Genomic DNA, 12,065 nt, shown 5'->3' with positions numbered 1-12,065 from the left:
TCCATACACACACATATACAATAAGCTATGCCTACTTCTGGCCTTTGGAGGAATGGCTGAATGCCAAAAAAAGGTAGCTTCCCACTCCAATGTAAGCCCAAGTGTTAGATGGCATAAGGTGCAGCCGGCTAACAAAAAAATATTCTGGAAACCAGCATTTCAAAATGTGCATTCTTACCTCTTGACTGCAAACCGTACCCACATGCTTCATTGACTCCTAGCACACCTTGTCTTACAGAATCTGGCACCAACATACACCAGCTCCACTTGTGGATCTTCCAGCTGGAATTGCAACAAAAGAAGAGCTATGATTATATACTCTGATTTACTTATTTGTTTCAGAAAAGAACAATCCATTAATTACAGCTTCTGATTCAGTCTCATTCTCCTGACCCTTTAAACACCAAGTCTCTCCTTCTCTGAACATTGGCTGTGATGATTTGGGACGCAATGCAAAACATTTGGAACGTACCAAGGCTCCTCTGATTGAAGCCTATATTTGCAATAAATGACACCTTATTTATCCCAATACAGTAACCCATCCATCACCCTGCACCTCCAGCCATGCTCACCACTGGCATGCAGACCTTGGAAGGTGGTTCATGACAAAACGTGTCCCTCAGGCTGGAGAAGACTTCTCACTCCTGCTATAGAAGGAGTGAAGGCATTCTCTCATTCACTTAGGTGAAGAACAACATATGTTTCTACTGGTTAAATGGGCAGGTTTGGACATGAAAAAGTATGACTTCATCTGCAGCAAGCCTCCTGCTCATGAAATCCACCTCCTCTCTCCTCATCTGCTGCTGCCATGACCAGATCTGAAGCTTTTGATTAGCCACAGCTCATTCTTTCTTCCAAACCTGACAAAATGCCGTTAATCTTAGCAATTGTGTTTGTTTTTTTAAGCCAACTTCAGAACGCGAGTCTGCTTCAGCAAACCACAGTTTAGCTAAACATAAGTATGCTCAAAAGCAGAAGCAGAAGCTTCAGATATTCTTATTGTGGCTGCCCTGGAAGAGGAGAGGGGGAGCATGAATCAGCCTTAGGCTCACTGCAACATGTTCTCATCATGATAAACCATGAACCAGCTCAGGGTCATTTATCCATTTGAGCTTCAATCCAACAAAAGCATCCTTATTTGCAAAAGTATACAGATGAATGCACACAGATGAGTGCAAAATTGGGCTTTGGGTTTTTAAGCTCTTGGCACATGCCTAAATTTACACCAGGCTTAACTTAAACAATCATACTTTTAAGAGTTATGTGAATCACTTATTAAAATAAACATTTATTTGGAGTGTTCAAACAGGCAATACACATTTTTTCAATGATAAGATAGCTATGATGTCTCAGTAGGTTTAGCAATGTGTCGGTATTTCAAAGCGTGTTCTTTTTTTAAAAAAAACTAATTACATAGTTTGAATTATAATTTAATTATTATTGTGGGGTAGAGCAAGTGGTCACATTGGATAAATTAATGACTATGGCTTTAATCCAGAAATTCTGTGAATGGAGTTTCATCCATGGGACACTCCCACCGCCAGAAAGCAGAGGGGAGGGGAAGAGGTAATTTTGCCAAATCAGACTCCTACTGTAGTACCAGTGTCCGTCAAAAGCCTGCTATGGAGGGTTAGGGAATCCCCCAGGACATAAGAATAGGAATGTACCCGGTGCACACCATAGCACAAAGATCATGGGGCCAAACACAGTCTCCCAGTGTAACTCTCTAGACTTGACCCTGTAGGTAAGAGTAGAACCACTGTAGAACAGTAACCCCAATACCCAACCCATGATCAATGTTATCAAAAACCAGTGAGACATCAAGAAGCAGAATCATAATCCTTTCATCCCTGTCTCAATTTAGGTCAGCCATCAGGACAACCACGGCTGATTCAGTCCTGAACTCTGGTACAGTGGTACCTCTGGTTGCGAATGGGATCCATTCTGGAGCCCCGTTCACAACATGAACAGAACGAAACCTGCGTCTGCGTGTGCGCAGATCGCGATTTGCCACTTCTGCGCATGTGCGTGATGTCATTTTGAGCGTCTGCGCATATGCGAGCGGCGATACCCGGAAGTAACCCTTTCCAGTACTTCCGGGTTGCCACAGGATGCAACCTGAAAACGCTCAACCTGAAGAAAACGCAACACGAGGTATGAATGCAGGTGATTTATATCTTCAAGGAACTCCTGCAACTCTCTCCTGTACTACTCTCTCCACCACTTTACCCCAGAAATGTGTATTTGCAGTCAGATGCTAATTGTTATAAACAATAGGATCCAGGTTGGGCTTCTCCAGGAGTGAACACGGTACCACGTGTTTAAGGGTAGCAGACACCACACTACCGCACAAAGTCAGAGGATTGATGTTGGATTCTAGTGCTGGTGCACGCTTTCCAAACTCAACATCAATGCGGTGATTTGCAGAATCCAGGTTAAACTGAACTACTGCCTTGTATCTGAAGGTAAAAAGTATACAGAACAAGAATATCTGCCTTTGCTGCAGTACCACAGCAGCAAGGATCCTTTTAGCAAAGTATTGGAAGACACAAGAACTACCCACGCTGGAAGAATGGCAGACGAAGGTGATTGACTACATGGGACTGGCGGAGATGACTGGCAGAATCCGTGACCAAGAAAAAGAGACGGTGGAAGAAGATTGGAAGAAATTCAAAGTATATCTTAAGAACTGTTGCAAAATTAACGAGTGTTAAAATGTCAAGGGAAAGGAAAATATAGAATTACAGCTGTATCTGATTAAGTATGAGAAGAAACTAAAATAAGAAGATGCTATTAATTGATTGGCGTAAGGGGTTGTTGAAAAAAGTTTAAAACAGGGATGCAGAAAAGGGGAGGTAAGGGGAAGTCTGGGAAGTAAGGTTTATGAAAAAGAGGTTTTGAAATTATACATGTTTATATGTTTGTTTGCTTATTTGTGTGTGTTGTTTTGTTTTTAATCTGTGTTAGAAAATCAATAAAAATTATTAAAAAAAAAAAAGAATATCTGCCTTTGCAATGGAACCTGCCCCCATCTCCTCCTGTTGCCCCCGTACAACTAAAGCTATTATGGGTTTCACCGCAGCCCTCTGGAGCACATTTGGGAAGGGAAGGAGCACATGGCGGAGTTTCTTGCGCAAGTAGAAATTCCATGTGCTGACAAAAAAGAGTTAGCTGGATACCATCCTATATTTCCAAAAAGATATTAGCCTATTTTCAATGTCCCAATGAAAATCAACAAACATGGATTAAATTTACTGGCCATTTTGTGAATACAGTACTACAACTCTCATACTTAGACATTCTTATATACACATATATATATAAAATACCTGTACACAGCACAAAGAGGGATGTCTTCACATTCCCTTTCTTCAAACAAGGTGTCTGGACATTCCTGTCCTCCATTAACAGCATCATGAATAATAATCCTGTAGCGGGACTGTTTCATTGCAGGAGCATTACCTGAGAACATATTTTAAAACGGTAGCAAAATGTTGGTTTTTCTGTCTTTCTTTCACAGTTAGGTAATTTCATGCATTAGCGATTTTGCCTTTGATTTGAAAAGTGTCAAACTTCAAATCCTGCCTTTGGTTACACTGAATCTAGTAAAACATATGACTTTATTTCCATTTGTTAACAAGTTGAAAATTCTAGGTACAATCTAGAGAGAGTAGAAGAGGGTTAGAGATTAACAAACATGTGACATCTAAAGCATCATATTCTTACACCAATCCAACAAAACAAAACCAGAACTGTGTTTTTTATACATGTGGATAGTAGTTGGTTGTTGTGGATTGCAAGAAACAGAAGGCACTTGCTAGGATAGGGCAGCAGGTCTCCTTGGCCACTGTAATCCCAAAAGTGTTAACCTTGTTATCCTTCTATAGGCAATGATGATGAACCATCACATGATGTCAATGTATATTCATATCTAACATCTGTGCCACTAAGCATGGTGTTCTATACATGCTATTGCTAAACAATGCCATGCTACTTGATATATTTTCTAGACCTAATGAATTAGGATATAATGGACTCATTCTGCATATCCAGGGATTGTATGATTCAACTGTATGTAGAGGGCCTTCTCGGTAGTGACACCCTCCCTGTGGAAAACCCTCCCTTCAGATGTCAAGGAAATAAACAACAATCAGACTTTTAGAAGACATTTGAAGGCAGCCCTGTATCGGGAAGTTTTTAATGTTTCATGTTTTATTATGTTTTGATATATGCTGTGAACCGCCCAGAGTGGATGGGGAAACCCAGTCAGATGGGTGGGGTATAATAATAATAATAATTATTATTATTATTATTATTATTATTATTATTATTATTATTCCTGTATGTTCCCATACAGGATGTATGGATGTATGTATGTATGGATCCATATGGATGGAAAATAGCAGGCAGTTCCTCCTAGGGGCAGGCACCCCCTTCCCATAACTATGACCTCCATGGTCAACTCTAATCCTCTAATTATGTAGATTGTTCCACAACTTGGTGTCCTCCAGATGTTTTCGGTTGCAACTCCTTTCAGCCCCAGGCAATATGGTAAATACTCATAGGTAATGGGATTTGTAGCTGAAAATATCTGGAGGGCATCAGGTTTGGGAAGGCTGATCTAGATCATGCCATTTCTTAAAATAAGTTTTTATTATTTATATGGATGTTTACAGAACCTGACATGTCAAAACATTGCAAAAAATTGTACACAACTTTAACCATTTCAGCAATGTCATCAATTCAATCCAATACGAAGAACACTCCAAATTCATATTTTTTTAAAACTCAGTTATATGCGATCTAAACAACTTCAACCACTCACTGAGATCCACTCCAATTATTCTCACAGATATGGGGAAAATATGTTAAAATTGAAGAATAATTGTCTGACTTCTTTCCCAAATTTTCCAAGCATCATTTTATTTAGAATGATGTTATCTATCTTATTCCCAAAATAAGGCAGCATTTATTTATTTTTGTTGAAGCTCTTTCAACAGCAGGTGTTGTGAATCTATGCTTGCATGCATTATTGGGTCCAGCAGGGACCTTAACTTGGCTCATGAGGACATTTTCCTCAAGCGATGCCCAGCTGCCCCATACCTGATGTCATATATGGTGCTTGATTATAATGTTTATGAGAGATATATCTAACAGGAATCTCTGCAGGCTGCTTTCCAATTTAACTTCTGAAGAAGACCTTTAAATACAAGTTGGCCAAAACATGTCGGGCTGCTTTGGAAATAAAATCCATATCCACCCCACCCCACCCACAGCATCTTGAGGCACATCACTTTGTTTACCATACCTGAAGGAGCGTCTCCACCCCCATCGTTCAGCCCGGACACTGAGATCCAGTGCCGAGGGCCTTCTGGTGGTTCCCTCATTGCGAGAAGCAAAGCTACGGGGAACCAGGCAGAGGGCCTTCTCGGTAGTGGCGCCCGCCCTGTGGAACACCCTCCCATCAGATGTCAAGGAAATAAGCAGCTATCTTATTTTTAAAAGACATCTGAAGGCAGCCCTGTTTAGGGAAGTTTTAAATATTTAATGCTGTATTGTTTTTAACACTCGATTGGGAGCCGCCCAGAGTGACTGGGGAAACTCAGCCAGATGGGTGGGGTATAAATAAATTATTATTATTATTATTATTATTATTATTATTATTATTATTCCCATTGAGTCAATTACCCACCTCCTACTACGCTTCAGAGAAAAATCCCACCACACCCTCCCACTATATATAAGGGTCTGGTGACTTCTGTTTCAGCGTATCTGAAGAAGTGTGCATGCACACAAAAGCTTATACCCAGCACAAACTTAGTTGGTCTCTAATGTGCTGCTGAACAATTTTTTATTTATATCGCTTTGAATGTTCTTCTGTTTTTGTACTTTCCTTCCATGCCCTAGTGATGTCTTGTCCAGACTACAGCAATGCATGTCATGTGAAACTGTCCTTGAAGATGGTCTGGCAGCTAGTGTAGACTGCTGCTGCCAAGTTGGTCAGTAGGCAGCCAAGCTGGGCGATGTGTCACTGCTCCTCAGAGCACTGCGCAGGCTGCCAGTGAACTACTGCACCCAATATAAGGTGGCTGAACTAGCATGAGAAGTTCCAAATGACCTGGGACCCAAGGACCTAATATCAACCACCTTGGGCCTTAGGACCGGAAGAGGAAGCCCTGCTGGTGGTGGTGCCACTGTGTGCTGTGCTGTTGGCAGGACCTCTGCGTTTTGCTCCAAATTCTTGTTGTAAATTATTAGTTTCCACCTCTTTACAGTGGTACCTCAGGTTAAATACTTAATTCCTTCTGGAGGTCCGTACTTAACCTGAAACTGTTCTTAACCTGAAGCACCACTTTAGCTAATGAGGCCTCCTGCTGCTGCCGCGCCACTGGAGCCCGATTTCTGTTCTCATCCTGAAGCGAAGTTCTTAACCTGAAGCACTATTTCTGGGTTAGCGGAGTCTGTAACCTGAAGCATATGTAACCTGAGGTACCACTGTATTTCCTTAAGCAAAATATCAACTACGCGGATTCGTGGTGTATGACAACTCTTTGCAGAAAACAGTCTGATGACATTTAGCTGAAGGACAAGCAATAGGTGGGAAAGCTGGACACCAATTCCCCAGTTCAGCTTTTTATATTTTATCTGAGGCAAAGGATTTGCTCCAATGCCAATATCTGTTCTGTTTGTTTGTTTGAAAGTTGCTTGCCTAGCTGCTTGTTATTTTGGCAGATATTTAATTTAATATCTGATATGTAAAACTGCCTCCTGCTTTGTCTGTGGCTTAGGCATTTAGTTACATATTGTCTTTGTTAAATAATCTCTCCTATTTAATTTATATGCATAGAACATGAACTGATTTCTAAACTTCCAATCATGTTGCATTTTTCATTGTGCAGCACAAATGAAAGAACTTCCAGTATAGCCATCTCAATAGCAAACCAAGTGAGCAACAAAATTCCCACAACTCAGTTTTAATTTAGAATCATATTAGAATGATAACTCTGCCAATGAGGTTAAATAATTAATTTGGAGGAGGTTTTTTTATTGTACAGGATTATTTAATAAACAGAGTAATTTAGTAGTTAATTTATTCTCCTTATTCATATACAGTTTGTTGAGAGTACAAAAAGCAAACAACTAATTAAAGCACTATTCATGACAGGAAAAATCTATTGAGAAATACTTACTGTGTATATTGCAATTTTTGTAGAGGCAGAGAACACAAGAGCAAAGATGATGGGAACAATTATAACTTCCAACAGAATTAGGCATTACTGTACAAAAATCAGGAGAACTTTCTGCATAAAGCATGTATAAGTCTACTTATCTGGAAAAAATATTATCTGATATGCAAATCACATTTTAATTTGAGATGGAATGACTTGTATTTTTTAAAAAAGGTGATGGTGGAGGGGAGAACAATATTGACACTACGTTTTCCCGAGAGTTGTATCTTACTAAGTCATACTCAGAGTAAACCCACTGAAATCAATTATGATCATCTTAAGTCCATTGATCTCAGTGGCTTTACTCTGAGTATGACTTAGCTGGACTGAGTTTTTCCTGTGCTTTCAGTGCTCACTGAAAACCACATTTCTGATGGCAGTTTTGCTGTGAAATCTCAAGGGGGATGAAATGGCTATGGATTGTTTGATACTCAACACACTACATTTCTAGAATGTTTTGCCACCACCAACTCTACTTAGCATCGAGCTTCTGAGAAAGCCACTGGACACATGGGAAAACTTCCACTATCCAATGATTTAGCTCAAAGCACAGTTCTGTACTTTAGGAGATGGGAGGGGGAACCTGAATATCCTATCAAATTAGAACAAACAACAAATATCCCTGTGCTGAAAATGAGCCCATATCTTCAAGGTATACCTGAAGGAACGTCTCCACCCCTATCGTTCTGCCCGGACGCTGAGGTCCAGCGCCGAGGGCCTTCTTGTGGTTCCCTCATTGCAAGAAGCAAAGCTACAGGGAACCAGGCAGAGGGCCTTCTTGGTAGTGGCGCCCACCCTGTGGAACGCCCTCCCACCAGATGTCAAAGAGATAAACAACTACCTGACATTCAGAAGACATCTGAAGGCTGAAGGCAGAAGACATCTGAAGTTCAGGGAAGTTTTTAAAGCATGACATGTTAAGTGTATTTTTGGTCTTTGTGGAAGCCGCCCAGAGTGGCTGGGGAAACTCAGACAGATGGGCGGGGTACAAATAATAAATTATTATTATTATTATTATTATTATTATTATTATTATTATTCAAGGTCTTCAAACAGAATTTTCCAACTTTTCCAGATTATTGCTCCATAACATGCACATGACATTGAAGTCTGTGCAAAAGAGTGATGTGTGGCTATGCTGGATTTGGATTGAGCCACAGCCCAATTCAGATTAGGGCAATGGTTATACTACCTTTGCAAGCTGAAAACATTGAAGATTTGATCCAAAGCAGTCCAGCTCTGTCTATCTTATACTTGCCTACTTTTTGTGTGTCCTTTGCATTTCAAGGAAAGCCTCCACTGCCACTAATGAAAACAGCAGCTTCAGAAAGGCTGTTTTCCATGGGAGGGAGAAAAGAGAGAGTTAGAGTCATTTCTCCACCAGGGATGCAACTTACCATCAGAAGGACAGAAATAGTTCCAAGGCTGCTCTGCTTCTCAGTAGCTATTTACATGTCGGGTTTGTTTGTTTTTTTAATTAAATCGCATGCATGTTAATTTGACCCATAAATTAATATGTCTAGTTTGGCTCTAAACTGTGTTCTTAACACATTTTGTGAAGGGTTTAGTAGATTGCAAGTACTGCGGAACTAATGATGAAAATGTAATATTAACAAATCAGAGGCTGGGTTGAGGTTTCTGGCAAGCGGTACAGACCTGTGGAGCTCCTCTCGGCTTGCAATGCTTTAGCTACAGTAGTGCGCATCAGTACTGCTGCACAAAAAGCCAATTCATAGGATTAAGGTGCTTGGTACATAGTATTGCTCACTACCTGAATCCAAACGAAAACAAAAGCTTATCACTTTATCTTCTGTGTTGATATGATAGGGATTGTTTATTTGTTCTGACCAGAACTTCTTTATCCCTCTTTTAAAGCAGCTTACCGCGTTGGCAGGTGGTAGGGCAGTGTGTCCATTCGCTGAAAGGGGTCACCACACAATCCTTCTTGCATGGCAGCAAACATGGGCGGACTGTGTCTGGCCGGGTGGATTCTGGGCACCTGAGAACACAATTTTAAGTGTAACGTATGAGAACTGCCTTTAAGAAAGCCCCAAAATTATTTAGGGGGGAAAATCTCTGCTGTGCAATAAAACAGAAAACTCTGATAAAGAACTCCACACTATACACAAGCACTATACACAAGCCCTTACGTCTAAGTAGACATGTATAGGTTTTCATAGATAATACTAGAAATACATAAGCACAAGACAAGAGAAGCTGGAAAACAAAACACATTTTTTGTTTTTTAGAAATAATCTGGAATTTGTTTAGCTGTGTCATACTTGGTGACTTGTTGAACAGATCATGGTTAAAACAAGCCATCACTTAACTTGTCTTAAAGGCAGCATAATCAAATCCAAACACACCACCCTCCTGAAAGTGTTCACATTGAATTTAATGCCCCCCTACTTTTTTGTGTCCCAGCTTTTAGCATAAAATCCAGAAAACAGCCATCTCTTGCCGGTTCTTTTATAAAGAGAGGCTTCCAATAGCTGCTAATTTTTTTGATCCCATTCCACCCATTTATACATCTTTGCCCTAATCTTTATTGCCTAGTAATCCTGGATGGATGGTTTCCTTCCTCCAACTCTCAATATAAAATACGAATAAAATTCATATGTCAGCAATGCCTAATTTGAATTATGAGAGGGAGGTAAAAGGGGCAGTTCTATATGCTGTGGAAGATCAGCTGTTCTAAATGGGACAGTAAAACAAAGGAGAGGAAAGAATAAGCTTTTCACAGTCTTAATTTCCATGCAGACAGATTGCTTGAGAAACACCCACAAGTGAAATATAACTTCCAAACCAATCAGTACCTTAATCACTGACAGTTTTCAAAGTATGGTAGGAGTTAAACATAGGCCACAAAGCTGCTATTGTGAAATATTTAATAATATCAAACAAAAAGTTTTTAAAATTAATCCAAGTGAAACAGTGAAATGCATTGTTTTAATAAGTGTGTATATTGTTCTCAAATGAATTCTTGGTATATAATGCATTTTTGTTTCCATTATCTCTTTGAAATTTATTTCTAGGAACTGTTCATTTTTCTATCCACTTGGAGGTCTGTAAAATGGAAAATAAATTTAGCTCCCACCTCCTTCAAAGTAATAGGAGCGAAAATCCACATTTCATAACTTCAGCAAAACCTAAATTGAATATTTATGCAGATACATAAATCTTCTTCTCAAAGTTACCCTGCGGTTAAGCACTTCCCATAGCTTTTAGAGAATCACTGGAAGCTCAAATTTTCATAAATAGTCAAATGCAATATAATAAGCAGGTCTAGTCACAAACAATTTTCCTGCTCATTATTATGATTAAATTCAGAAACCTATACTTTGAAACCACAAGTCTCAGGCAGCCTAATCTTTCAATGAGTTAAGGAGGATAAAGGACATAGAGTTTACTGATGGAGCAAGGGCTAAAAGCCTTATCCTGCAAAGATGTACATATTTGGTATACAAAAGTCAGCAAATGAACTAGTTAAAGAATCGGTATTTTGTTTGTCAAGAAACTTTGCATTTTTCTGTTATAAGATCTGGGGTATCTCCACTGCGGTCACCATTCTCTTGCACATGTGTGCACACACATCCCTAACTGTGATCATACAGGGTTGCCCCATCAGCTATGATTCCACTATGTTCTGCTAATACTATTAGTCAAACCGGCTCATGGTGTGACGAGTATAAACCATTTCCCCCCAATGAAGCCATTATAGGTTAAAGTTCCAATTTCAGAAATCTCAGTACTTGCAGTCACTTTGTGCTACCTCTTCATTACAAGGCAGATTTGCATTCCTTTAACACTTTCTCTTTTCGAATAAACACTGTTCCGACTTTCAAGACTTACCTGAACACTTCAAAGCAGGGGCAGCCAACAAGATGCCCTCCAGATGCTGTTGGACTCCAATTCCCATCGGCCCAAAGCAAGTATGGTAAACCCAGCAGGGATGATGGGAGTTGTAGTCCATCAACATCTGCAGGGCATCTCCTTGGGCCATCACTGTTTTAGAGTGCCACTGAAGATCACTGTCCCTCACTTAGACTTCTACATAAGGGATGAAGAACAAAATATGCTTGAAAGAGTGTATGACGCAGCAAATGGCAAAAAAAACCTCATGCTGACAATTTTCCTGGTTATCAATGGGCACTAGACATTTCTTTCCTCAATTAATCTCATTAATCTAAAGAATTTTAATTAACTTTCAACGTAGCCTGCTCATTTTTAGCAGAATTGTTCTGAGAGATACAAGGATTAAAACCAGGCTGTCATTCTCCAGACTAATTAACGGTGCAGAAAGTAATTAGCAATGTCTTGATTGTATGTATATATGTATGTATAGGGAAACAAATGTGCTTCTGACTTTTCTGAGCTTCTAAAGCAAAGCAGAAGCTTAAGTCATACATAGGGATAAATATTGTTTAGAATAACATAATATATATATATTATAATATAATATATAAATCTACGAAAGCATATATATATATATATATATATATATATATATTACTATGCTATAAATCAACATAGCAATGAACATTTCACACATACCTTTCTTTTATGGGAGTCAACATATGCTAAATGATTCTCCACCTTTTTGTGTTTTGCTGGGATAATTCTGCTAGCAGGGTGTAATCTAGACTAGTATCCAAATGTGCACACATTCTAAAGCTCAGGAAAATGTTTGTTTGTTTTCTGAGGGGGGGAAATCTCTCTCAGCAGTTGAGCTTAAAGATCCCATCAAGCAAAAACAAAAAGGGGTTTGGTACAAGACCTCCTAAAAGGATAACTCTGAAAAAATACCCCATTTAGAGTGGAAGCCATTTCCCTTTC

General features: G+C 39.5%; 1 protein-coding gene across 9 annotated transcripts in view; it reads right to left on the bottom strand.

Annotated features, from left to right (window-relative positions):
- The window catches only part of THSD7B (thrombospondin type 1 domain containing 7B), a 616,280-nt gene that overhangs the window by 132,116 nt on the left and 472,099 nt on the right, over nucleotides 1-12,065 (bottom strand). For all 9 annotated transcript variants that reach the window (XM_081870551.1, XM_081870552.1, XM_081870547.1 and 6 more), the window contains 3 exons: nucleotides 9,113-9,228; nucleotides 3,330-3,462; nucleotides 179-282 (listed from right to left, as the gene is read on the bottom strand). In XM_081870551.1, coding sequence (XP_081726677.1) covers nucleotides 179-282; nucleotides 3,330-3,462; nucleotides 9,113-9,228 — 353 coding nt within the window. The remainder of the gene's footprint in view (nucleotides 1-178; nucleotides 283-3,329; nucleotides 3,463-9,112; nucleotides 9,229-12,065) is intronic.

The sequence above is a fragment of the Podarcis erhardii genome (genome assembly GCF_964252035.2).
Source record: "Podarcis erhardii genome assembly, chromosome: 1".
NCBI lineage: Eukaryota > Metazoa > Chordata > Lepidosauria > Squamata > Lacertidae > Podarcis > Podarcis erhardii.
Note: the sequence above shows the minus strand (reverse complement) of the source record. Positions and strands in the feature narration are given on the sequence as shown.